The sequence below is a fragment of the Hyla sarda genome, chromosome 5 (genome assembly GCF_029499605.1).
Source record: "Hyla sarda isolate aHylSar1 chromosome 5, aHylSar1.hap1, whole genome shotgun sequence".
Lineage (NCBI taxonomy): Eukaryota > Metazoa > Chordata > Amphibia > Anura > Hylidae > Hyla > Hyla sarda.
Genome location: NC_079193.1, coordinates 231171838 through 231184831, shown reverse-complemented (window position 1 = coordinate 231184831; position 12994 = coordinate 231171838). Strand labels below are relative to the sequence as shown.

The 12994-nt window shown below is 40.1% G+C and overlaps 1 protein-coding gene across 1 annotated transcript in view; it reads right to left on the bottom strand.

The window, feature by feature from the left end:
- Positions 1–231: 231 nt before the first annotated feature.
- CDKAL1 (CDK5 regulatory subunit associated protein 1 like 1) overlaps positions 232–12994 on the bottom strand; it is a 1066055-nt gene continuing 1053292 nt past the window's right edge. Inside the window, 3 exon segments of the mRNA XM_056521286.1 lie at positions 232–854; positions 1703–1867; positions 3851–3934. Coding sequence (XP_056377261.1) covers positions 807–854; positions 1703–1867; positions 3851–3934 — 297 coding nt within the window. The 3' untranslated portion in view covers positions 232–806.

Genomic DNA, 12994 nt, shown 5'->3' with positions numbered 1-12994 from the left:
CATAGTATACTCCAAACAAAAGAATCACTTGCAACACTCCAATAGATGCAAAACATGGATAGCTTTATTCCATCATGTGAACAGGATGCAACGTTTCTGTTGCCCATGCAACCATGATTTTTTATTTTATTTAGAATGTAGAAGTTCTTTTGCCTCTTTATATTAGGCTTTGGAATGTTGTAATCAGCTGTCAAGGGAAAACCATACCCACAACGCTTTGCATCCTGCTTTATGAATTATGAATTGCTATTTTTTCCTGTGCATTCTCTGGTTTAATTTATCCTACAGTCATCCAGAAGATACCAAAGGGTAAATATAACAAAAGCACACAGCTAGGCTTTAGACGCCAGCACTGAGTAGAACAGCTTCAGAATGGGAACAAATTGATTTACACATTTATAGGCTTGGTAGTAAACATCTGAGCATAAACCTTTCTGCTCACCTTAAGAAATTCTAAATAAAAAGGAAATCTCAATGCTATTCACACTCTCAGTATGAACAGTAAACCAGTAAGGGTAGTGTCTCCTCTGGGGAAAACATCAGCCTTCTTAAAAGAAGAAAGCATATACAGTATACGTATATGTCACTAGAACGAAGCAGCAGTCTAGACGGTATATTGCCAACAGATTTGTGAGTGATGCAAATTCAGGAGAAAGCGCTGGAAATAACTAAATTTACTGGGAAGCAGCCAGACCTTCCTCCTGCTGAAGTGCTTTTCCAGGGGTACAGAAGTAGTGCAAAGTTTAATTTGAAATTGGAAACTGAAGCTACAGATTACATGTTTTATCCATACATAATCTAGATACTCAAGCAGTTACACAAGAGTGGATAGCAAAGTCTCCATGCATCAAAACCTAGACAGGGAAAGGAAAAAATTATACAAAAAATAAAGTGGCTTTAATTTTTAGTCTTTTTGTCTGTTTTCTTATAGGTACCTTTTGGCTGAGATTTAACACATGGCATTAATTTGTAATCAGGACTAAGGAGCAACTGAATGGCAGCTTTCACTGTCACAAAGTGGTCTTCTGTAGTCCGCTATGGCCCTTACTGATGGTTGCAAGGCCATGTCAGATAACCTCAGGGATGTCAGTTCTAGATTATACTTAGTGCTCAAGGCAGTGTGAGCCTCAGCATGCATGCCCCCTCTTTGCCTTGATTGATGTGCAAGACTCAGTCCCGGAAGCCTTGTTATATACATCAGTCAATCAACCAAAACAGGAAAGGGTGGGGGGAAGGAGGAGGGTGCATGCTGTGGCTCACACAGCCTCTTTCACACTTGAGCTCTGAGCATGATCTAGAGCTGACAGATTCCCTTGAACCAAGTAGAATGCCAAAACAAGCACAAAATGAGTCAGTAATGTTATTAAACCTGAGATGACTTTAGACAGAGAAATACCTTTGGAGAGTATGCTTATTCTTGTCATAACTACTTGTTCTACATTATAGTAGCATTTTTTGTAAGACATCATTAGGCAATGCAGAGACACTTTACATATAAAGGTTGAAAGAGAAGGAAAAGTATATGTTCTGGGAAGTGTGGGTTCATATGGATTCTATCTTATAGAAGAGAAGGAGCTGAACAGATTGACATACAATTTGTGGGGACAGACGAAGTAGAATTTGTAATCTATTAATTTACAGTACTGCTCATTCTTATAATTCTGTTAATATATATTATATAGCACTAGATAAGTACACTCACCTCAGACAAACCAGACACTTTTCCCTTCTCTAATGGCTTTGTGATGGATGGAGTATATACTTTAGAATCGGACAACGGACTTCCTTTCATGTAATGCTTTCCTGCTTCAAAAATTTCTACTTCAACCATTTTCCCCATGAACGCTAAGTCTTTTGGGACAAGGACCTTGAGAAAACAAATATTACATAGAAGAAAAGAATAACATCTTATTTAGTAAAAAGTAACACAGATACTAAGGGATTTATTTACAGATCTTAGCAATGTCAATGGTAAGCACTGAGAATAAAAGCTACTGGGTCCCTATGTAATATCTATAAAGGGCCCCACTTATTAAGTGCCATTTATAACACTGGTGTCTTCTTATGTGATAGGGTGACCCCTCAGACACCTGGACCCAGGAGAGACAGCTACCATCTACCCCTACAGCTATGCCTCTGTTTATGTAACTTACTGTGCATTTAGATATGACTGAACGTATAGTCAATAAAGACAAAATTGTGCAGTCTTAAAGGGGGACTCCAGTGGAAAACAATTTATTTTAAATCATCTGGTGCCAGAAAGTTAAACAGATTTGTAAATTACTTGTATAAAAAAAATCTTCACCCTTCCAGTACTTATCAGCTGCTGTATACTACAGATAAAGTTGGGTTGCTCTTTTCCATCTGACCACGGTGCTCTCTGTTGACACCTCTGTCCATGTCAGGAACTGTCCAGAGTAAGAGCAAATCCCCATAGAAAACCTCTCCTGCTTTGGACAGTTCCTGACACAGACAGAGGTGTCAGCAGAGAGCACTGTGGTCAGACAGAAAAGAACAACTTAACTTCCTCTTTAGTATACAGCAGCTGATAAGTACTGGACGGGTTAAAATTTTGTAAAAGAAGTAATTTAAAAATCTGTTTAACTTTCTGGCACCAGTTGATTTGAAAAAAAATAGTTTCCATCGGAGTACCCCTTTAAGAATGATTCCATACAGCAGCTTTCAGAGACATTAATGCTTTTCTTAAATGCTTAAGTGTTAACCAAAGCTGGTAAGGTTTCCAGGAATGTAATGTAAATTTAATAGATGTAATTAAAACTGCATTTCAAATTACTATTGTCTTATGAAAAGCAGACAGTAAAAATTAGTATAATTAGGTTTTAATCTAAAACTCCTCCTGAACACACACAGTACAACTATAGAGCAGTGTGAAGTGCTGCCGACAAGATGAAAAAAAAAAAGGAAACAAACATGTGCTACAAATGTGCAGTGAACATAGCCTAAAGTAAAAATAATATAAAACTGTACACATAAGAGAGGTCACAGGAATAACTGATCTGTGACATTTGTATGTCATTCTTCACAAAACACAAACTTTAACAAACAAGTCTTAGCCTAAAAAGTGTTGTTAAAGGTAATCTCATCAGTGTCACCCGCACTAACCTATTGGTAGAGACGTGTAGTGCTGGTGACAATGATGAGAAAGATGCTCACCTATCCCTGATCTGTGGTCCTGTTCATCTATTATCTTCCTCGTTCAGGTGGCAGGATTGGTGCAGGGACAGTACTCCAGGAGCACGCTGACGTCACCGCTGCTGCTTCCCCAAGCTTGCTCGTAGCGCGGCCTAGTAAAGAAGCAGCTGTGACGTCAGTGTGCTCCTGGAGCACTGCCAGGGCAGTAAGGAAGATAACAGGCAAAGGGATCAGGGATGGTTAAGTATCATTATCAGTGTCAACCACACCACAATAGGGTGGGTGACAGTGATGACAGATTACAGATTAGGCAGGCAAAGAGATTAGTAGCCACAAAAGAAGAAAAGTCTACATCTGCAAAAATGTACAGATCCCTTTCTGTTAGAGAGGGTAAGCAAAAGGTTTACCCCTCATACTTATTGCACCTTTGTCAGGGGGTACAGCACTCAAAGTAGGTTTATCTGTGCTTTGTCTTATTGCTGGTTTGCCATCCATTACTGTGTTGAACATAAAACTATGGATGTTAGGTCAATAATACTATAACCTTCACCCATTGTGGCTCAAACGTTACATGACATTGTCTAAATATAGGGGAACAAGAACTTAAGCTAAATACATTAGATGGATGGGTTGTGATGACAGTATATTGCCCAAATGTCTTTCCGTTCTGCAATGTTGTATGTAATTTGTCACTTACCTGCTCATAGTAACGGTTGTGGGCTACATAGTACTGGAGGTTGAAAGATTCTTCTGTTACTAAAACTTGTTGTCTTTGACCGATCTGTAAAAAAACGATATTAACATAATGGTGAAATGGGTTATGTGAAGCATTATGACACTAAGATGTAGCCCTTCAGTCAACATAAAACAGATACTGTTGGATGATGATATGTTTAAGATGGTACAATGCCTTATACTAACTATAGTAACAATCATTCTACAGATACATCACTTTGCCAACCTGATGAAGCAGGTTGTAACCCTCAGAGTGGAATACAAAATTGGCTCCCAATCAATGGCAGCCTAGGTAGTTCATAGGGGCTCCAGCGCTTTCTACCTGTCAAATTCTTTACTACCGATATGTTTTTCTTTTCTTTTTAACCTGCTGGACATATATATTTTATGATTGTGTTCTAGCAATGACCACTACAATGCATACCTCACAAGGTGATTTATAGCCATAACTATAAAACATGATGGATTTTCATTCACATTGCTGAAATATGATGCAACATCTCATAACTATCAAGTATCATGAGAGCTGAGCATTTGTCTGGTAAAATGGACAAGATATTAGAATTAACCAATTCAGTGCAATGGGAATTTTAACAAAATAAGAATATAAAAGGGTTTGAAAGGTCGACCACTTATTCTTGAAGCTCCGTACAATGTGCAGGATGATACAGTTACAAGTAAAAAAAAAATAATAAATTGAAAGTCTTGTGGGGTATTTTCAGCAAGCAGTGGTCATTACCTAGTAAAAGTGGTACAAGGAAGAATAACCAATAAACTGGTAACTGGGTTAAGACACGTTTGCGAGGGCGGCAAATGCTAGCCCATTGGGTCCAACTCAATACTGTAGCACACGTTGCTTAAAAAGTTAACGCTGGCTATAATGTGTTCGAACACAAAATGCATTAATGCTATTTGGAGCTGCCCAGCCAAAGACTGGGCCTGTAGTTCATAGCTGAAAGATGGAGAAATGGGAAAATGTAAAGATTTATGGCCTATTAAAGAACATATTGCTGAAAAGTTAAAGCTGGCTATGATACAAAAGGTGTAATAAACACAGATTGTTAAATCTGATGCTGAATAGCTGTACACTGGTAAGAGTGTGCATGCTGACCTCAGTTTACTTTTAATGCACACATACATCTTTGTGGTCACTTTTGGTTGTAGACATTTTCCTGGAGATGAGATAAGGGATAAATTATAGTAAAAAAGGTAAGTAGACAGAGTGAAAGTGAAGCTCTAGTCAATGTTCTACTAGAAAACGTTGGGTCATGGAATTTATGTGGATGTCACTCTGACATGTACCAATACTTCAGAAGTACATCCCTTTTTATCTACCGTATTCAATAACTGCAGTGGTCTCCCACTGCAGAATAATGTAATGTATCCTGACACACTGCAAAAGTGTTCAGGACAAGGGTTCAAAGTGCTGATCAAGCATCTGTAGAATGTCTCTTGAGGAACAAGTCTGATCCATGGAGGCCCCATCTTACATAAAAAATGACACGACTTAAAGGATCTGCTGCTAATGTCTTGATGCCATATACTACAGGACACCTTCAGAATTCTGTGTAGTCCATGTCTTAAAAGAATCAGAGCTGTTTTCATGGCACGAAGGAAACCCAGTACACAGTACTAGGCTAGTTGTTTTAATGTTATGGTTGACTACATACAAGTGTCAATCTGAACAAGTAAATGTTTCTCTGTTCACTTCCTGCACTATATGGAGGGTTTAACATCACACGGAACGGCTTAACAGTACGGATATTAAAATGTTTGAAAATAGCTTTACAAAATCTATTTACTCTTGTGAAATGTATACCAACTACTGCAGTTCAAACAATTTGGCATTATTGGCAGTCATATCCTAGATCATACCATTTGAGATTCATTTTCTAGTTGTGCCCTCTCCCTGAGATCAAAAGCATCACAAATTGCATGCATTATCTGGGCACGTACAAATGTATTCAATTAACGCGTGCAATATCTTTTACAATGGTTTGAGGCTATAAAGTGTGGGATTATCACACAGAGCACAAGCCTTGACCTCAGAATTCATGGCTAAGGAAATATTGTTATATACCGTACTGTGGACATCCTATATGTTACTGCTGTGTGTTATTTTATAGGGCTGGCTGCAAATCAGATCCATCCAGAAATAAAAGTCAATGTTTCATAAGATACACTAATTGCACACAAAGCAGAAACAGTGTTTGGTGGTAACATGCTACTACAGATCGTATTATTTTACAAAAGCGGATGGTTTTAAGAAATGTGATAGCTAGCAGAGCATATTATGGAATATTCTTAAGCTCTTAGAAGCATACTATAAATAAGCACAACAAAGGTGCCAGATCTATGCGGAATAGCGAAAAAAGACTGCGCTGTTCTGCCAGCCCATATGTCATGGTAAGACTATATATACACAAAAAACTTGAAAATTGACCTGGATATAGGGGCATCAATGACTCATGTTCCAAACTGTGTTAGGGTGCATGCACACCACGTTTTTGTTATACAGTTCCCGTATATGGTTTCAAGTTAAAACCGTATGGAACTGTATGCATTGACTTAACATTGTAAACTGTATGTCAAACGCATCATCCGGTTTAGTCCGTTTTGCATCTCATACGGTTTTGTCCATTTTTTTTACCCGTACCCAAAACTGTAGTTTTTTTTAAACATGGGAGTCAATGGGAACCGTACAGAACTGTATGTGTGTACGGTTCCATCAGGTTTTCACCATATGGTTTTTGACTTTGCACAGTTTTTTTTCTTGGAATCTCAATCAAACAAGTGAAACTTTATTCAAAATGGAGTGAAAAGTTAAAAACGTATACATTTTTTTTCTTAAATAACGGATGCAACCGAACATCATTTTTAAAACCGTTTGTACACTTTTTGATACAGTTTAGTCAGGTTTTGAGGAATCCGTTTTTCATCAAAAACCTGATACAGGAACTGTCTTGCAAAAACATGGTCTGCAAGCACCCTTAAACTGCTTATGAAGTTTACCACCATGAATAGTGCCACCTAGAGAATTCCCATTAATACTGCCATCCAGCACCTCCCCATTATCAGTGCCAGACAGGATCCAGTGTGTCATACAAATAACACATTATTATTATTATTGCTATACAGAGCACCCCACTTTTTGGCAGGAAGTTATTTGCTAATATTCCTCAAATGAATGCACCCATTTTCATCAAGAATACTAAATTACAAAATTAATAGTGCCCAGGATTTCTTAATGACTCCATTTTAATGCTAATCCAACAGTAGAAACATAGACCGCGGCAATCTAGAAGTCACCTTGACAGATGGCTCTTTGCTTCAGAGGAGCTGTGCCAAAAATTCACCAGTGTTAGAGGAAAGACACGACTTCTTAATAAGTCCCCCATTAGTTTCACGTACAACATGTAAAAGTAATAGAGCCTCAGACTCCGTACATATTAAGATCACTATCTCCAGCTGACAGCCTAATATTATACGACATATTTCAATTGTATATGATATAGGCTAGAAATATCTATCCAAGGTTCATTCAGCACTTTCTATTTGGCTATGTTCCCATAATTCAGACACCAAAAATACATTAGAAAAGTATCTTAAAAGTGAATGTCAGGATGATAGAGAAATTGTTGCCATAAGTTGTTTAAATGATCATATGTTAAATTGTTAGTCTACATCTTACAAAACAATGATACTGAAGCTCTGTTGCTACCACCGGCATTTCCTTTCACACGTTTTCTTTCTGCCTTCATGTTACATGGAACTGACATACATCTAGACCAGTGTATCCCAACCAGGGTGCCTCCAGCTGTTGAAAATCTACAACTCCCAGCATGCCCAGACAACCTTTGGCTGTCGGGCATGCTGGGAGTTGTAGTTCTGCAACAGCTGGAGGCACCAGGGTTGAGAAACACGGATCTAAAACAACCAATGCTACTTTTAACAGGAAGCTTTATCAGGCGATAGTGTACACTAAAGTAGTACAACAAGCACGAGTAAAATACATTATATAATTATCAGTCTTAGGCTCCATTCACAAGAGGTTTGCTCACTACGTCAGAGGTATACATTGTCATGCCAAAAGGGATTCAGATGTATACTTCTGCTAGCACATTAACCCCTTCCCGCAAATGGACGTGTATACACGTCCATTTTTTCTGTGACTTAACGCAAATAGACGTGTATACACGTCCAATACATTTTCTATCACCATGTCCGTTGGCATGGTGATAGAAACGTCATCTCAGCTGTCCTGGACAGCTGACCGATGACACTATGCAGCAGGTGACCAGTCTGGTCCCCTGCTGCAGATCGTTGTCATTAGTCAGTCAGTTGGTCACTGACTAATGACAATGACTTGCGGGGTTCCGGGCTGATCGGGTCTAGTGAACCGATCGCCCGGAAAATAGGGATGATCGGAGCAGTCAGAGACCCCTCCGATCCATCCTGAGTGATAGGAGCGAGGTGGCAGCTGCCACCTCGCTCCTAAACCCCTGCCATTGGTCGTTAGGACTATCGATCAATGGCAGGAGGGGGGTGGGAGGTTAGAGGTGAAATCCCCACTCTGCCCCGCCCCTGGATGTCAGGGCAGAGCAGGGGGAAGATGGCGGATGGTCCTGGGACCAACAATCATGTCCCGCGACCGGCGATCGTGTCGGGACCCACGGCGGAATCCGGACCAACAGCGCGGGACCGGCGGAGGCAGCGGTGGACGCAGCAGTGAAGATCAGCGGTAAGTGATCTTCACTGCTGCGTTCCAGGAGTTGCCAAACTACAACTCCCAGCAAGCCCAGACAGCAAAAGGCTTTCTGGCCATGCTGGGAGTTGTAGTTTTGCAACATCTGGAGGCCCGCAGTTTGGAGACCACTGTGCAGTGGTCTCCAAACTGTGCTCTTACAGATGTTGCAAAACGACAACTCCCAGCATGCCCAGACAGTCAAAGCATGCTGGGAGTTGTAGTTCTGTAACATGTAGTTCTGTAACATGTGGCCCTTCAGATGTTGCAGAACTACAACTCCCAGCATGGCCAGAAAGCCTTTTGTTGTAGTTAACTACAAGTCCCAGCATGCCCTCAGTTGTCACTGCATGCTGAGAGTTGTAGTTTTTGCAATGGCTGAAGGCACACTGGTTGTGAAGTTTGTTACCTAACACAGTGTTTCGCAACCAGTGTGCCTCCAACTTTTGCAAACTACAACTCCCAGCATGCACTGATAGACCGTACATGCAGAGAGTTGTAGTTTTGCAACAGCTGGAGGCACACTGGTTGCGAAACACTGAGTTAAGTAACAAACTCTGTGTTTTGCAACCAGTGTGCTTCCAGCTGTTGCATAACTTCAAACCCCAGCATGCACGGACAGCCAAAGGGCATGCTGGTAGTGTTAGTTTTGCAACAGCTGGAGGTTTGTGCCCCTCCCCCCATGTGAATGTAGAGGGTACATTCACACAGCCGGGGTCTACAGCGAGCTTCTTGCTACAAGTTTGAGATGCAGCAAGTTTTCCGCTGCAGCTCAAACTCCCAGCGGGAAGCTCGCTGTAGACCCCGGCCGTGTGAATGTACCCTAAAAACACCACACTATACATTACATTACACAAAATAAAAAGTAAAACGCTACACACACATACCCCTACACAGACCCCCCCCCCCCCCCCCCAAAACAAAAAATTACTCATATGACACTGTTTTCAAAATGGAGCCTCCAGTTGTTGCAAGACAACTCCCAGTATTGCCGGACAGCGTTTGACTTTCCAGGCATGCTGGAAGTTTTGCAACAGCTGGAGGCACCCTGTTTGGGAAACACTGACATAGGGTATTTTTGGTATCGGAGGCAAGTGGCATTCTTGCATCCGGTTCCGTCCTTATGCAACTCCCTTATTTAGTCCTCAAATGCGCATGGCGCTCTCTCACTTCAGAGTCCTGTCGTATTTCATATTTCAAGGCAACAGTTTAGGGCCACATATGGGGTATTTTCGTATTCAGGAGAAATTGCCTAACAAATTTTGGGGGGCTTTTTCTCCTATTACCCCTTGTAAAAATGTAAAATTTGGGGGAAAACCAGCATTTTAGTGAAAAAAAAAAAATCATTTACACATCCGACTTTAACTAAAAGTCGTCAAAAACCTGTGGGGTATTAAGGCTCACTGCACCCCTTGTTACCTTCCTTGAGGGGTGTAGTTTCCATAATAGTATGCCACGTAGATTTTTTTTTGCTGTTCTGGCACCATAGGGGCTTCCTAAATGTGAGATGCCCCCCAAAAACCATTTCAGAAAAATTCACTCTCCAAAATCCCATTGTCATTCCTTCCCTTCTGAGCCCTCTACTGCATCCGCCGAACACTTGACATACACATATGAGGTATTTCCTTACTCGAGAGAAATTGGGTTTCAAATTTTGGGGGGATTTCTCTCCTTTTACCCCTTATAAAAATACAAAAACTGGGTCTACAAGAACACGCGAGTGTAAAAAATGAAGATTTTGAATTTTCTCCTTCACTTTCCTACTATTCCTGTGAAACACCTAAAGGGTTAACACACTTACTGAATGTCATTTTGAATACGTTGAGGGTGCAGTTTTTATAATGGGGTCATTTGTGTGGTATTTCTAATAAGAAGGCCCTTCAAATCCACTTCAAACCTGAACTGGTCCCTGAAAAATTCAGATTTAGAAAATTTTGTGAAAAATTAGAAAATTGCTGCTGAACTTTGAAGCCCTCTGATGTCTTCCAAAAGTAAAAATATGTCAACTTTATGACGCAAATATAAAGTAAACATGTTGTATATGTGAATCAGTATATCATTTATTTGGTATGTCTATGTTCCTTACAAGCAGAGTGTTTCAAAGTTCGAAAATTGCAAAATTTTCAAATTTTTTATGAAATTTTTGAATTTTTCACCAAGAAATGATGCAAGTATCGTCGAAATTTTACTGCTATGTTAAAGTAGAATATGTCACGAAAAAACAATCTCAGAATCAAATTCATAAGTAAAAGCATCCCAGAGTTATTAATGCTTAAAGTGACAGTGGTCAGATGTGCAAAAAACGCTCTGGTCCTTAAGGTGAAAATGGGCTTGGTCCTTAAGGGGTTAATGGACCACAGAGAAGCTAAGCTCAATCTGCTTTCCAAACATACAGTGCACTGTTTGTTTTTTTGCCGGATTTAAAAGTGTAGTCTACTTCCCTACAGAGTCCCACAACAAAAAAAACAAAAAAAAAGGAAATGTTCTAGAAATAGACCAAATGGATTGTATTCCGTCTATTAAAATGAATGGGCCCACCACAGATGTGCCACTAAGTACTGTATATTGGAATACCATTTTAAAAGTATTCCAATAAATAAAACTTTATAATACAGTGGGGCAAATAAGTATTTAGTCAGACAACAATTGTGCAAATTTTCCCATTTAAAAAGATGAGAGAGGCCTGTAATTTTCATCATAGGTATACCTCAAATATGATCCATGAAAATCACATTGTCTGATTTTTTAATAAATTATTTGCAAATTATGGTGGAAAACAAGTATTTGGTCACCTACAAACAAGCAAGATTTCTGGCTCTCACAAACCTGTAATTTCTTCTTTAAGAGTCTCCTCTGTCCTCCACTCGTTACCTGTATTAATGGCACCTGTTTGATCTTGTTATCAGTATAAAAGACACCTGTACACAACCTCAAACTCCAAACTCCACTATGGCCAAGACCAAAGAGCTGTCGAAGGACACCAGAAACAAAATGGTAGACCTGCACCAGGATGGGAAGACTGAGTCTGCAATAACCAATCAGCTTGTTGTGAAGAAATCAACTGTGGGAGCAATTATTAGAAAATGGAAGACATACAAGACCACTGATAATCTCCCTCGATCTGGGGCTCCATGCAAGATCTCACCCTGTTGTGTCAAAATGATCACAAGAACGGTGAAAAAAAATCCCAGAAACACACAGGGGGACCTAGTGAATGAACTGCAGAGAGCTGGGACCAAAGTAACAAAGGCTACCATCAGTAACACACTACGCCGCCAGGGACTCAAATCATGCAGTGCCAGACATGTCCCCCTGCTTAAGCCAGTCCATGTCTGAGCCCATCTGAAGTTTGCAAGAGAGCATTTGGATGATCTAGAAGGGTATTGGGAGAATGTCATATTGTCAGATGAAACCAAAGTAGAACTTTTTGGTAAAAACTCGACTCGTTGTGTTTGGAGGAGAAAAAATATGCTGGGGTGCATCCAAAGAACACCATACCTACTGTGAAGCATGTGGGTTGGAAACATCCTCCTTTGGGGCTGTCTTTCAGCAAAGGGACCAGGACGACTGATCTATGGAAAGGAAACAATGAATGGGGCCATGTATCGTGACATTTTGAGTGAAAACCTCCTTCCATCAGCAAGGGCATTGAAGATGAAACGTGGCTGGGCCTTTCAGCATGACAATGACACACAACAAAGGCAACGAAGGAGTGGCTTCGTAAGAAGCATTTCAAGATCCTTGAGTGGCCTAGCCAGTCTCCAGATCTCAACCCCATAGTAAACCTTTGGAGGGAGTTGAAAGTCCGTGTTGCCCAGCGAAAGTCCCAAAACATCACTGCTCTAAAGGAGATCTGCATGGAAGAATGGGCCAAAATACCAGCAACAGTGTGTGAAAACCTTGTGAATACTTACAGAAAACGTTTGACCTCTGTCATATAACAAAGTATTGAGATTAACTTTTGTTATTAACTAAATACTTATTTTCCACTCTAATTGCAAATAAATTCTCTAAAAATCAAACAATGTGATTTTATGGATTTTTTTTCTCATTATGTCTCTCATAGTTGAGGTATACCTATGATGAAAATGACATGAGTCTCATCTTTTTAAGTAGGAGAACTTACACAATTGGTGGCTGGCTAAATACGTTTTTGCCCCACTAGTATATGTTATTACAGAACACCTCTTTCTTCACTTATCAGACTCCTATCCTTCCCAGCTTCTTTTCTTGTATGAGTACATGGCTTTTTCACCAGTTATACCCTCTGCAAGGTTCATCTCATCTAATGTTTAGTTCTCCCTGAGCTACTGGGTACAGTCTAGCTTCTAGGACTGTCCTTATATACTGCACACACAGAAA